We start from the raw sequence: 10,983 nt of genomic DNA, 5'->3' as shown, positions 1-10,983 counted from the left end.
TTATTCTTCGTACAAGGCTTCCTGTCGTTCATAAGCCCCTCCTCGTTCGACTGCCTCCTATATGTACCGAGTACACCGGCGACATTATACCACCTCAATCAGCACCTGTTGAGGATGAAGGATGAAATAATCCCGACCGAATGCTTCCATAGCTTCACCGACGGTCCTTCCAGCTTTGAGCCACGCTTTCCATCGTCTCAAAGGTGATCTCACCGTCTTCCGCTGCATTCCTCCGGGACACGAGTTTGGAGATGAACCGATCGATCATGCCTACAATGTGCGCCCTTCCCGCAGTTTCCGGATGCCATATTATGCTACAACACGCTCCTGCGTCAGCACATCAAATCCACTTGCTTGGTCTCAGCGGTAGGGCACTTACGGGTACACGGAACCATAGCCTGTGCCAGGATCCTCATCCAGCCAGCTTTCATTCTCCCACAGCCATTCGAAACGATCCATCCACATCTTCTCCACGAGGTCCACGCCGACGTAACCTTGCGTGTTGGCTGAGTAGGGATAGAACGCGAGCTGCGACGTTAGCAGTAGGTCAAGACACCAAGATCTAAAAACACTCACAGGAGTCATATCCTCAGTGTACCAGCTTCCGGGGATCTCCACCAACGCCTTCTCTGCTTCGGCAGTACCGGGCGCCGGCTGCTCTGGTATGGGCGTGGGGATCATCCAAGTACTGGCATCCTTTGCGTAGTCCGGCACATGGGGTGGATCTCCCGGGAAGGGGTTCGGTAGGAAGTAAGGTAGGGAGTCGTGGGCGTTCATGCTGCTGTCGTAAAGAAAGCCGTGATCCTGAAGAATCTGGACGGTGGTCTCGCGAATCTGGTACAACGGCGCTCGATATCCTGAAGGTTTCTTGCCTCTCAACTTGGTGACCAGGTCGATACATTTCTCCAAGACGTCCTTCTCTTGCTGCACAGTCATAGCATATGCCCCCTCGTGGCTGTACCCATGGAGCCCAATCTCAGCACCACTCTCAACAACTTCACGGGCCTGTGCAGGAAAGGTTTCCATAGTGTGGCCCGGGATGAACCATGTCATCTGATTCGAAATACCATGCTTCCTGAACAACCGTAGCAATCTGCCCACTCCGACATTCGCGCTGAAGACCCCAGCAGAGTAATCTGACAGAGTGTTAGCCGGATCATGCCCTGTCCCCAGATACCCCGAAATCGCATCAAAGTCAACGGAGAGGCAGATCCGTAGCCGTCGTTTCCTCTTGAGCGGGCTGAGAGAGGCGGGAATCGCTGCATTTGGCGAGACAATTCCACTACCGCTGGGGTTGGACCTTCCCCTGAGAATCTGGTCCTCTCGCCAGATGATCCGGCCTTCCATGCCGCCATCGACCGAGATGCACTCCCCAGAAATATGGCCGGCGGCTCGATGACTGGCTAAGAAAGCCATAGCCCTGGCAACATCCTCAGGCTGGGCAATCTTCTTCAGGGCAACTGTGGCCTGGCACTCGGCCCACATCTCCTTCGGATCATCCAGGCGGTCTCCGATCAATGCCGTGTTCACCCATCCTGGTGCCACGGCATTGATCCGAGCCTTGGAATTTAACCGCACAACCTCGTTCTTGACGGTCCGCACGAGGCCGTACTGTAGACCTGCTTTGCCAGAGGCATACCTGGTCCCGTCAGTAAGATTCAGTAAGACCATCATGTGGACGAATATGTGCTGAAGGTTGGAGTCCACTGACTCTGCATGGCCCTCCTGGCCAAACTTTCCCGTTTCTGACCCAGTTATGACAATGGCAACGTTGTCCAGCTCACTGCCTTGAGCCTCCTGTACCTCTTTCACGGACCGTAAAAATTGTTTGACGGTGAGAAAGGTGCCCCGGACGTTATTACCATTAACCTTTCCTCGCGTGAGAATCCTTTCACCTCGTGTGGCAGGGGAAGCTCGCATACCTTGTCCCAGAGACTTGTCTCGATCTCCCATATCGGAGGATGCGCACTTTCGTCCGTGATGCCGGCATTCGCAATCAAGATGTTCACAGGGCCGAATGCCTTGGTCGCGGACTTGAATGCTTCTGCGATGGTAGATTCAACGGTCAGGTCACCTTGGGTGGTGAAGAGTCTGGATGCCTGCGCCGGCGTCGAACATATGCTAGAGACATCCACGGCTCTCCGATCAAAAGTCGTGACACGGCATCCCAGATCTGAATTGCACGTTAGACACACTGCAATGCTCACCACCAACAGCCCAGCCTGGACTGCTCGCTTGCTCACCCAAGAATTCTTTCACCGCAGCAGTCCCAATCCCCCCCGCCGCGCCTGTGAGGAACACGTGCAGCCCTTCCAGCCCAAGGAACGATTTCAGTTCGCCAGCCATGATATCGATGTCGAAGAGTTCAGCACGACCATGGTCCGAGGCTCTCAATATCAAAGAGCCAGCAGCGCGAGCCCAGGAGATGCCCGGCTAGTAGTGGACCTCGTATTATTTGCATCTATTAGTATTTCCTCGCTGGAAAAGTGGTGGTGGTCGCACCCCAGATCCAGGCTAGAGTCATTGTTGATTGACATCCTGCGCTGTAGGAGTAGGGAGGGGATCACGACGCTTGAGGCTTGCTTCATTCTGAGACTCATTTTCCCGACAAATCATCGACGGACAAGAGCGGCCACGTGGAAGTCGTACCCTGGCGGGAGGAGGGGGAATGATAGTGTGATGATGATATGACCCCCTTCGTTGCCTCGAGTCAGCAGCCCGATAGGCTATAGCCTCCTTTTAGGCTATAGGCTCCAGTTTCCCCATCAGAGTTAGCGGATCACGATTTAGGGATCAACCATCGCCCAAGAAAAAGCGGCAAGCTGATATCTCCATTCCCACTCGTTGTTTCATGTCAGTTATCTTTCATATCTTATATCTAAATATTACTACTCTGAATCTGTACTGTACTATCACCCATTATCTTTTGTGTCATTTCCCATCTCCACCAACAAATATGCCTCGGACATTGCCCCTTTTCCGGGAGTCTGGGAGTCTGACCCTGAGAAAGGTCTCCTGTCAGCGACCAGATCCTAGTAGGGCGGCCAACGAAGGATCCTGTATGAGTGAGCTTGGTGGGACCTCGTAACTTACAGCGTGGCGTCAGGGACCCTAACCTGGGTAATCGTGCTCCGTCCTAGGTACCTATCTTCTGGGTGACGGAGATCGTGCGTGATACACTAATATTCAAGACCATTCACGAACGGTGCTGGGTGGCGCGGTTACATATCACTTACACGGACACTATTTCCTGTGTACATATAGAAGGTGTGCCTTCATTTAATCGAAGATGCCCTCTTGCTTTGATGCCATTCCGTGTTTCCCCTTTCGCTCCCCAATTTTCACGGTAGCTGCTGCAGCTGCACCATACCATGGCTTCCACCAAAGGGAAGACCGAAGAGGCTGGCCCCAACGACACCATCACCCACCCACATGAAGGAGAGATGTCGGAGCTCGTCAATGCTTCCGGACACGTGCAAGAGCTCGACCGCAATTTCAGCCTGCTAGCCGCTGCAGGTGTCGGTCTAGTCGTCGGCAATGTCTGGCCAGCTGTGGGAGGGTCGATCCTGGTCGCCATCTTCAACGGTGGCCCGCCGGGTGTCATCTACGAGTTTATCGTAGTCTCAGTGTTCTACTGGATTGTGGCCGCTTCGATTGCCGAGTTGGCCTCGGCCATCCCTTCCAGCGGTGGCGTCTACCACTGGGCGTCTGTCACACCTGGGAAGGCATGGGGTCGTGTTGTCGGGTATGGCTCCTGCGCAGATAGATTGACCGCCGGTGGCTGATGATGTTGTTGTTGTTCAGGTTCTATGCTGGATATTGGAACTGGCTGGCTTGGGTGTTCGGCGCAGCGTCCATGAGCTTCATCTTTGGTTTGTGTCCTGTTGGTGGTGTCGGGTGCCGCTGCTAACCTTGGATAGCCAACACCATCGTCCAAATGTATGGTGTTACACACCCCGATTTCGAGGCCAAACAGTGGCACGTCTTCGTCACATATATTGTGAGTAGTCTCCTTGGAACGTGTCACAATGCTCAAAAAGAAGGGTCGACACACTTCCTGGCGCGAAGGCTGATGTTGCGTTCAGATCGCGACTTGGATTGCATGCGCGTGTGTTTGTTTGTTCAACAAGGCGATGCCTTACCTGAATACCGTGGGCATATTCTTGATTCTGGCCGGATTCTTCATCACCATCGTTGTACTGTAGGTTTGACCTCCATACTGACCGGGTGTGATTTTGTCCTGACGGGTTTGCAGAGCCGCTATGCCTGGGTCAGACGGGCGTCCTCCTCATGCTTCGTCGAGTTTTGTGTGGAGTGAGTGGACAGCAGATATTGGATATCCTAATGGGTGAGTCTCCATGGATTGTTCCTCCACGCCATCGCCACCCGAGTTGTGCCTTTTTTCCGGCGATGCTAACGGGATCGAACATCAGATTTGTTTTTGTTGCTGGTATGCTCAACGGAGCGTATGCTGTGGGAACTCCAGACGCTGTCAGGTAAGCAAGTATTGAAAGGTTGAATCATGAGACCTGCTGACAAGCTTTTTCCATAGCCATATAGCCGAGGAGATCCCTAACCCAGGCAAAAATGTTCCCATTGCAATCGCAACCCAGATGGGAATCGGCTTTCTCACGGGTCTGTGCTATATCATCGCGTTGATGTACGCCATCAGCGACTATGACGCCTTGTTCGACTCGGCATTCCCGGTCGCCGAGATTTACAGACAGGCCACGGGCTCATCCGCAGGAGCCATTGGATTGCTCTGCTTGTTGCTCTTTTGTGTGGGCGTGTGCATGGTGGGAGTGTATATTACAGCAGGTCGGGCGCTCTGGGCACTGGCTCGAGATGGCGCAACTCCTTTTCCCCATCACATTGGCAAAGTTTCGACGAACCTTGGAATGCCTCTTGTCGCAACGCTGATCTGTGGCGGCCTTGTTACCGTACTGGGATGGTTAGTATCGACCAACGTCTTGCCCTGCTCCTCTCTGACCGATTGCGTGTACAGCATCTACGTGGGTAGCACCACTGCGTTCAATGCATTTGTGGGAAGTTTCGTCCTCATGTGCTCAGGCTCGTGAGTACCGTCCCTGCGCAGAATCAATCAACGTACAAAGATTGCTGACAGACCAACAGCTACATCGCAGCCATTTTGCCGAATCTTCTCACCGGTCGCAAAAACATCACCTACGGGCCTTTCCAAATGGGAAAGCTGGGAGTCCCAATCAACATCCTTGCGTGTGGATATATGATGGTCTGGTTTGTCATCTATTGTTTCCCGTATGCTCTGCCAACAGACGCTCAGAGCATGAACTATGCATGCTTGATTTGGGGAGCGTTGACCATTTTCGTCACCGTCTGGTGGTTCGCGAGTGCAAGGAAGGGTTATGTTGGCCCAAAGAGCACGGGAGGGATCAACGCTGAGATTGAGCACGTGAGGCGAGTCAGTGTGGAGAAGCGAGCATCTGTGTAATCTGTGTAAATGTGGTTGGAAATATAAGCATCTCTGTGGTCCTGGGTCATGGAGAAGAAAAGGCGAGTCCTCCTGCCTACAGTACTTGTTCTACACAGTAGGGTCACAAGTGATGAAGTAGTACAGAGTACTCCGTAGAGTAAGGTACTCCGACGCCGTACAAGTCGAAGGCTGCGGAGCAACCTCGGGATCCTGGCGGGCTCAGGCTGCACTACTGAGTACTGTACTCCGTACTACTGAGTGCTGTATTCCGTCGTACTACTCCTCCGTACCTACTACTAGTACGGAGTACCTTGTTACCAAATGCAGTGGGACTTCCCAACTTGAAGTTGATTAGCGGTGCACGTGATGTGTCTTGGCAGACTGCAAGACTTGGCACAAGATTGATCCCACACAGACCGAAGTTATTTCGCGAGATCACAGCCCTCATCGCACTGCGGACCACCTCCATTTCGACATACCACACCCAGCAAGTCGTCAAGATGTCGGACAACGGCGAGGTCGAAGTCGAAGTGCCCGTGTCGGGCTACGCTGTGCTGCCCAAGGAGGTCACCTCCGAAATTGGCACCATCAAGCTGTTCAACAAATGGAGCTACGAAGATGTTGAGATCAGGGACATTTCTTTGACGTACGAGATGGACCAACCCGACCAGACTCCAAGACCGAACGAGACTGACAAGACCTTGTGTGCAGCGACTACATCCAAATCAGAACGCCCGTCTACCTCCCGCATTCCGCAGGCCGATATGCCGCAAAGCGATTCCGAAAGGCCCAGTGCCCCATCATTGAACGACTGACCAACTCGCTGATGATGAACGGTCGCAACAACGGCAAAAAGCTGAAGGCCATCAGAATCGTGGCCCACTCCTTCGAGATTGTAGGTTTACACCCTTGGTCGCCTGAAACGGTGCAATGTCCAGTTCAGGAATGAATGAAATCTTTCTTACACCCGGCCCTGCAGATTCACATCATGACCGACCAGAACCCCATCCAAGTTGCCGTCGACGCCATCGTCAACTGCGGTCCCCGCGAAGACAGCACCAGAATCGGAAGCGCCGGTACCGTGCGAAGACAAGCCGTCGATGTCTCTCCTCTCCGTCGCGTCAACCAGGCCATTGCCCTCCTGACCATCGGAGCCCGTGAAGCCGCCTTCCGAAACGTCAAGTCCATCGCCGAATGCCTCGCCGAAGAGTTGATCAACGCCGCCAAGGGAAGCAGCAACTCGTACGCCATCAAGAAGAAGGACGAGCTGGAGCGTGTCGCCAAGAGCAATCGGTAAAGTGATGACTTGGTTTATGGTGTTTTGCGGGATCAAGCATGCAGCGGGCCGCTTTTGTCGCAGTCGCTGCAAACATGTGGATGGTGGAGATGCCGTCTTTGTCATGACGCATTCAACGAGGTCGAATCCCGGTTGGTAATGGAACCGGCAGCCTTGCAGATTCAGTGCTTAGATTACGCTGATGACCACAAAATTCAAAAAATTTTCGCACATATGTCTTCTATATTGGGCTCATTTCGTTTCGTTCGCAACTGGCCATATTCAGCTAGATGTTTCCGCAAAACCAACGAGGCTCAAAATGATGGAGGTCCCACTGTGGTTGACACTAAGCCGTCGCCGGGCCTGCTTTTGCTGTGCTCCCCTCTACTATAAGTGCTTTACTACCACCACAACCTGGACCCTCTCCGCCGTCTGGTACTTCATCCAACAATCCTTCTCGTCCTGGACTTCTATCATGCTTCTGCCGGACACGCTCACGGAAGCATACACATTAGACCCTCTCGCCTTCGAGCCTTCGAGAGGTTGTGCGTAGGCAACCAGTAACTCACTCTGACCGTGTAACCAGTGTCGTATATCGTAGGTCACATCGAGTATCAGATGCCATGCTACGAGTTACCAGAAGAATGCACCTGTTCATGACAGGATAACTCATTCTCCCATCCCATATCCATCGGATAACCAACCATACGAAGTGTCTTCATATCGTCACAATCTACACTTCTCATATCTCGATCAACTGGTGGCGGCTGCAGTGGAGTAGGCGTTTCCATCAGCATAGATTTGCAGCCTAGGAAGGTCATAAGCCGTACTCCCACACATTGACCGAGAGCTCTGGCCAATTCTTTCAAGCAATTCAGGGGACAGTGAGCTGGTTCTTGCCGTGATCCACGTCCGCAAGTTTGGCTCCCTTGCCGTAAAGAATTTCTGGACGCTCCCAATTGAGTCGTTGTGGCCTCGAGCCATCGGCACATCGGGTTTCGTTGTTAAGATTGTGCCAGCCATATACGCTAGCCATGGTTATCATGGCGAGTATTGATGATCCGTCATCTCTTCAAGCCAGACGTTTTCGTGGACCATCCTCCTTGAATTGTCCGGTGGTCCGACGATGTATTTGCTCAGCTGAAGAGCCAGTCGCCGAGTATCTCCCACAGCCCCCTTTCTGACGACAGCGATGTGATGAATACGGTTTTCTTCTGGTGGTAACAAAGGAGGTCCTGTCATTTCAATATGAGTGGCGTCGTAGTCGCCTTCTTCCAACCCGATCACTTTCTCAATCACCTTCTCTGTTGGAACATAGGCCCAAACGCTCTCTCTTCTCGGTGCTCGCCGCATTAGCACCAACGCTCTTCGTCGTAGCAATGGGTCCCGGCATTTGATTGCGCAAAAGTATAGTGGTGGGATCGGTCCTGCCTCAGACGTGAAGATGGGCTGCCCGGCTGTGGATTCGATGCTATATTTAAGGACATTTTCCGCATGATCAAGGATCGTTGCAAATCGCTCGCTATACTCGTCGAATGCGGACTGCAGTCGAGTCGTGCAAGTCGAAAGCCAAATATAGCAGACCCCCCAGTACATCAGGAGATTCGATACTGCCCACACAATCTCCCTTCTCGTCTCGTGACTCCACGTGTTAACAAAGGATGTCTCCCACTGTCTTAGGTCCTCGAGCAACAGTTTTTGTCGGAGGCACTGCATCTTGATGATACGCTCCTCTGTAGGCTCCAGCTGCTCCACTCTGATGATCTCATATGCTTGGTATATGATGCTGTACAGATGCCTTTTCGGCTCGTCGAGGACAGAGAAGGAGGCAAGCACTGATGATTTCAGCATGTTTTCTTCCACGTGGCAACTCCAGTTAGGTGGTCGTGGGTTCCCGAGAGTGGCCATGAGCACGACATGGCGCGAGAAAAAGGGAGTGACGACTTCGTCTAGGGCGGCGCTGTTCGGTGACAACTGTACCGTCGACGAGACCGAAAGGCTTTGTCCCATGAGCTTGTAGCCTATCTCAATCAGATTCAGAGCATTGCCGACATTCCTCTGTTGCATCTCGACGCTAATAAACAAAGTACAACTCAGAAGCGCAAGACCAGGGTCGATTCCACGCTGCTCAATGTGCTGCCGTAGGCCAGCAATGGCCCTATTGTACCATTTAATGGCCTTTTCGTGATCTGGATTCACAATAGAGGCTGACTTGGGCTCAAAGTTGGTCTCCAGAGTGCCGTGGGGGACATGTTCGAAAAGACAGCTGATCGAGACGACAGAGTCCCATACAAAGGGACTGGATTGAGCGAGACGAGGAACCAGGTCTAGCCAGAAGGAAGAATCAACGCCCCCAGCGAACACAGGTGCTGCGCGGTGAAGGAAAAAGTAGAAAGCTCGTCTTTCGTCGTGGTTGTGTTGAGGAGCCACAAGAGATATCTCATGGCGCAAGCCAGGCGGCGCCTCGGAGACGACAGATCGGTCTTGGATGAAGCGGATCTGAGTCACCCTAGGGCCGTCACATTTCCGACCTGAATGTGTACACCTGCGGCAATAGGGCCTCGTCTCGTCGCACTTGACTTTTCTGATCCTGAGTGCGGTTGCAACATGTCAGTATGGATCCTCACAGATCAGGTAGACAACGAGAGAGACGCAGACCTGCAGGTCAAACATCCAGTCCTGGACTTTTCATGGGGAGCCCGCCGCGCCCGCGGCGGTGGATACGTGTGATTCGCGGCGACTACCATGGATCTCGGCGAGGTTCCAGAAGGCCAGCATATGTCAAGGAGGCTCCCATGGCTGTCTCGGAGGTGGACGAATTGCCTGGATTCTGGGAGGAAGGAAGAAGGGCCGGAGCAGTTTCAAAATCAAGTCCGAAGTCTGAAGTCTGAAGTCTGACTGCGGAGCGGTTCCCGTTTTATACGGCGCATCCTGCGAAATTCGAGGTGCTTCTTTCTGTCTGACAGAATCATTCGCGTCCTCGACACATCGACCTCTGAATCAAGGATATAGATACAAGAAGGAACAAAACCGGGCTGCTTTTCGATTTGATATAGTCGACGCCCATACTTCGCCGACAACCCTTGGTGAGGCAGTCTGCGACTCAACGGCTTTTTATTTGCTAGGACTGGTAATACTGTCTGGAGCCTACCCTTGGACCTGTTTGATGCTACAGACATGGGAACAAACACCAGTGACCCTCTTCATGCTATTTCACCTCTGCCGTTGAAGATCGATGCGACATTCCTAGGAAATTCTCGGCGCACCTGTCGACAAAACGCCGGGGACGACTGCGGTAAGTCATTAGCTATCAACATGACCCCATTTGGAGTCAATACTCGCGGTCAAGCAATTGCTGCTGCCCAGGTCTCCAAACGAGAATGCGTACAGAACAGCTCTCCTGGGGTCTAAATCCCGTGTCCTAGCATGATCACTTCGTTTTTCTCTTCCTCCAGGCCGTCATATTTCGGCCGCGAAGATGCCAATCCAACAACTCCCCCAACAACCGATATTTCACATATCCAAGAATTCAACCTCCGTCCAACTAAACCGGAGTCAACATACCTCAGCCTATGCACAATCTCGGAAAATAGTTAGTATCGAACTGTTAGCTGCAAAAGGACAAGATTTGTCGGAGCAAATTGCCCTCTCTGCTGTTGGGTGCTCCAACGATGAATATAGAGGATATATTGACTTAGGAAGTCTTATGCTTTTGCTGAAGAAAGTCTCGGCTGTCTTGATAAAAAAATACTAGTAGAAAAGAGAGCCGATCTGGAATGGTGGCTGGTTGAGTGGGCTGTAGCTTGGGGATAGCCGTGGCTTCATGCGAAGGGTTAGTGAACACTTGGAGACATTCGACAGCCTTGATGGCGAATCAACTGCAACAACAACGAGGCATATGAAACATCTTCCCATGGTGCGTCTGGCTGGCTGGTTGGCCGGTGTGGACACTAACCCTCTCTTGTGTTGATGCACATTCCGCTGACGGCCACTTGGTGCCCCAGTCAATCTCGGCCAGTTTATATCGGTCATTAACCTGCATCCTTATGCCCTCCACCCAGACGATTTGATGTGCGTGTGAGTTGTCATGCTCGTTGAAACCCGGATCTCACGAAATTCCCACAGTCGCTTGGAAAACATTCCAAAAGCCTTGAAATCCAGCACTTTATGCCTGGAAGTTTGGACCTATAGTTGGCATTTTGCCATAGTGGCCACCGACGCCATAACACTGCATAACTCGGCTTTCTTCACAAAG

The 10,983-nt window shown here is 52.4% G+C and overlaps 4 protein-coding genes across 4 annotated transcripts; 2 read left to right on the top strand and 2 right to left on the bottom strand.

The window, feature by feature from the left end:
• Positions 1 to 154: 154 nt before the first annotated feature.
• A1O3_07106 (glucose 1-dehydrogenase) lies at positions 155 to 2,346 on the bottom strand (the record flags this gene model as incomplete). The annotated part of the gene is made up of 6 exons (XM_007737220.1): positions 155 to 314; positions 380 to 528; positions 577 to 1,639; positions 1,712 to 1,869; positions 1,923 to 2,173; positions 2,244 to 2,346. 6 exons carry the CDS (start codon positions 2,344 to 2,346, stop codon positions 155 to 157), a joined length of 1,884 nt encoding a protein of 627 aa, XP_007735410.1.
• Positions 2,347 to 3,371: 1,025 nt separating this feature from the next.
• Positions 3,372 to 5,470, top strand: A1O3_07105 (uncharacterized protein; the record flags this gene model as incomplete). Its single annotated transcript, XM_007737219.1, has 9 exons — positions 3,372 to 3,745; positions 3,805 to 3,872; positions 3,921 to 4,000; positions 4,086 to 4,201; positions 4,256 to 4,348; positions 4,434 to 4,496; positions 4,553 to 4,951; positions 5,006 to 5,074; positions 5,134 to 5,470. The coding sequence occupies 9 exons, from the start codon at positions 3,372 to 3,374 to the stop codon at positions 5,468 to 5,470; spliced, it is 1,599 nt and encodes a 532-aa protein (XP_007735409.1).
• A 482-nt stretch (positions 5,471 to 5,952) lies between these two features.
• A1O3_07104 (40S ribosomal protein S5) lies at positions 5,953 to 6,749 on the top strand (the record flags this gene model as incomplete). Its single annotated transcript, XM_007737218.1, has 3 exons — positions 5,953 to 6,098; positions 6,164 to 6,347; positions 6,432 to 6,749. The coding sequence occupies 3 exons, from the start codon at positions 5,953 to 5,955 to the stop codon at positions 6,747 to 6,749; spliced, it is 648 nt and encodes a 215-aa protein (XP_007735408.1).
• A 1,020-nt stretch (positions 6,750 to 7,769) lies between these two features.
• Positions 7,770 to 8,980, bottom strand: A1O3_07103 (uncharacterized protein; the record flags this gene model as incomplete). The annotated part of the gene is made up of 2 exons (XM_007737217.1): positions 7,770 to 8,917; positions 8,941 to 8,980. 2 exons carry the CDS (start codon positions 8,978 to 8,980, stop codon positions 7,770 to 7,772), a joined length of 1,188 nt encoding a protein of 395 aa, XP_007735407.1.
• Positions 8,981 to 10,983: the final 2,003 nt, after the last annotated feature.

Source organism: Capronia epimyces, assembly GCF_000585565.1.
Source record: "Capronia epimyces CBS 606.96 chromosome Unknown aczIQ-supercont1.6, whole genome shotgun sequence".
NCBI classification, from domain to species: domain Eukaryota; kingdom Fungi; phylum Ascomycota; class Eurotiomycetes; order Chaetothyriales; family Herpotrichiellaceae; genus Capronia; species Capronia epimyces.
This window is presented reverse-complemented; position numbering and strand designations above follow the sequence as displayed.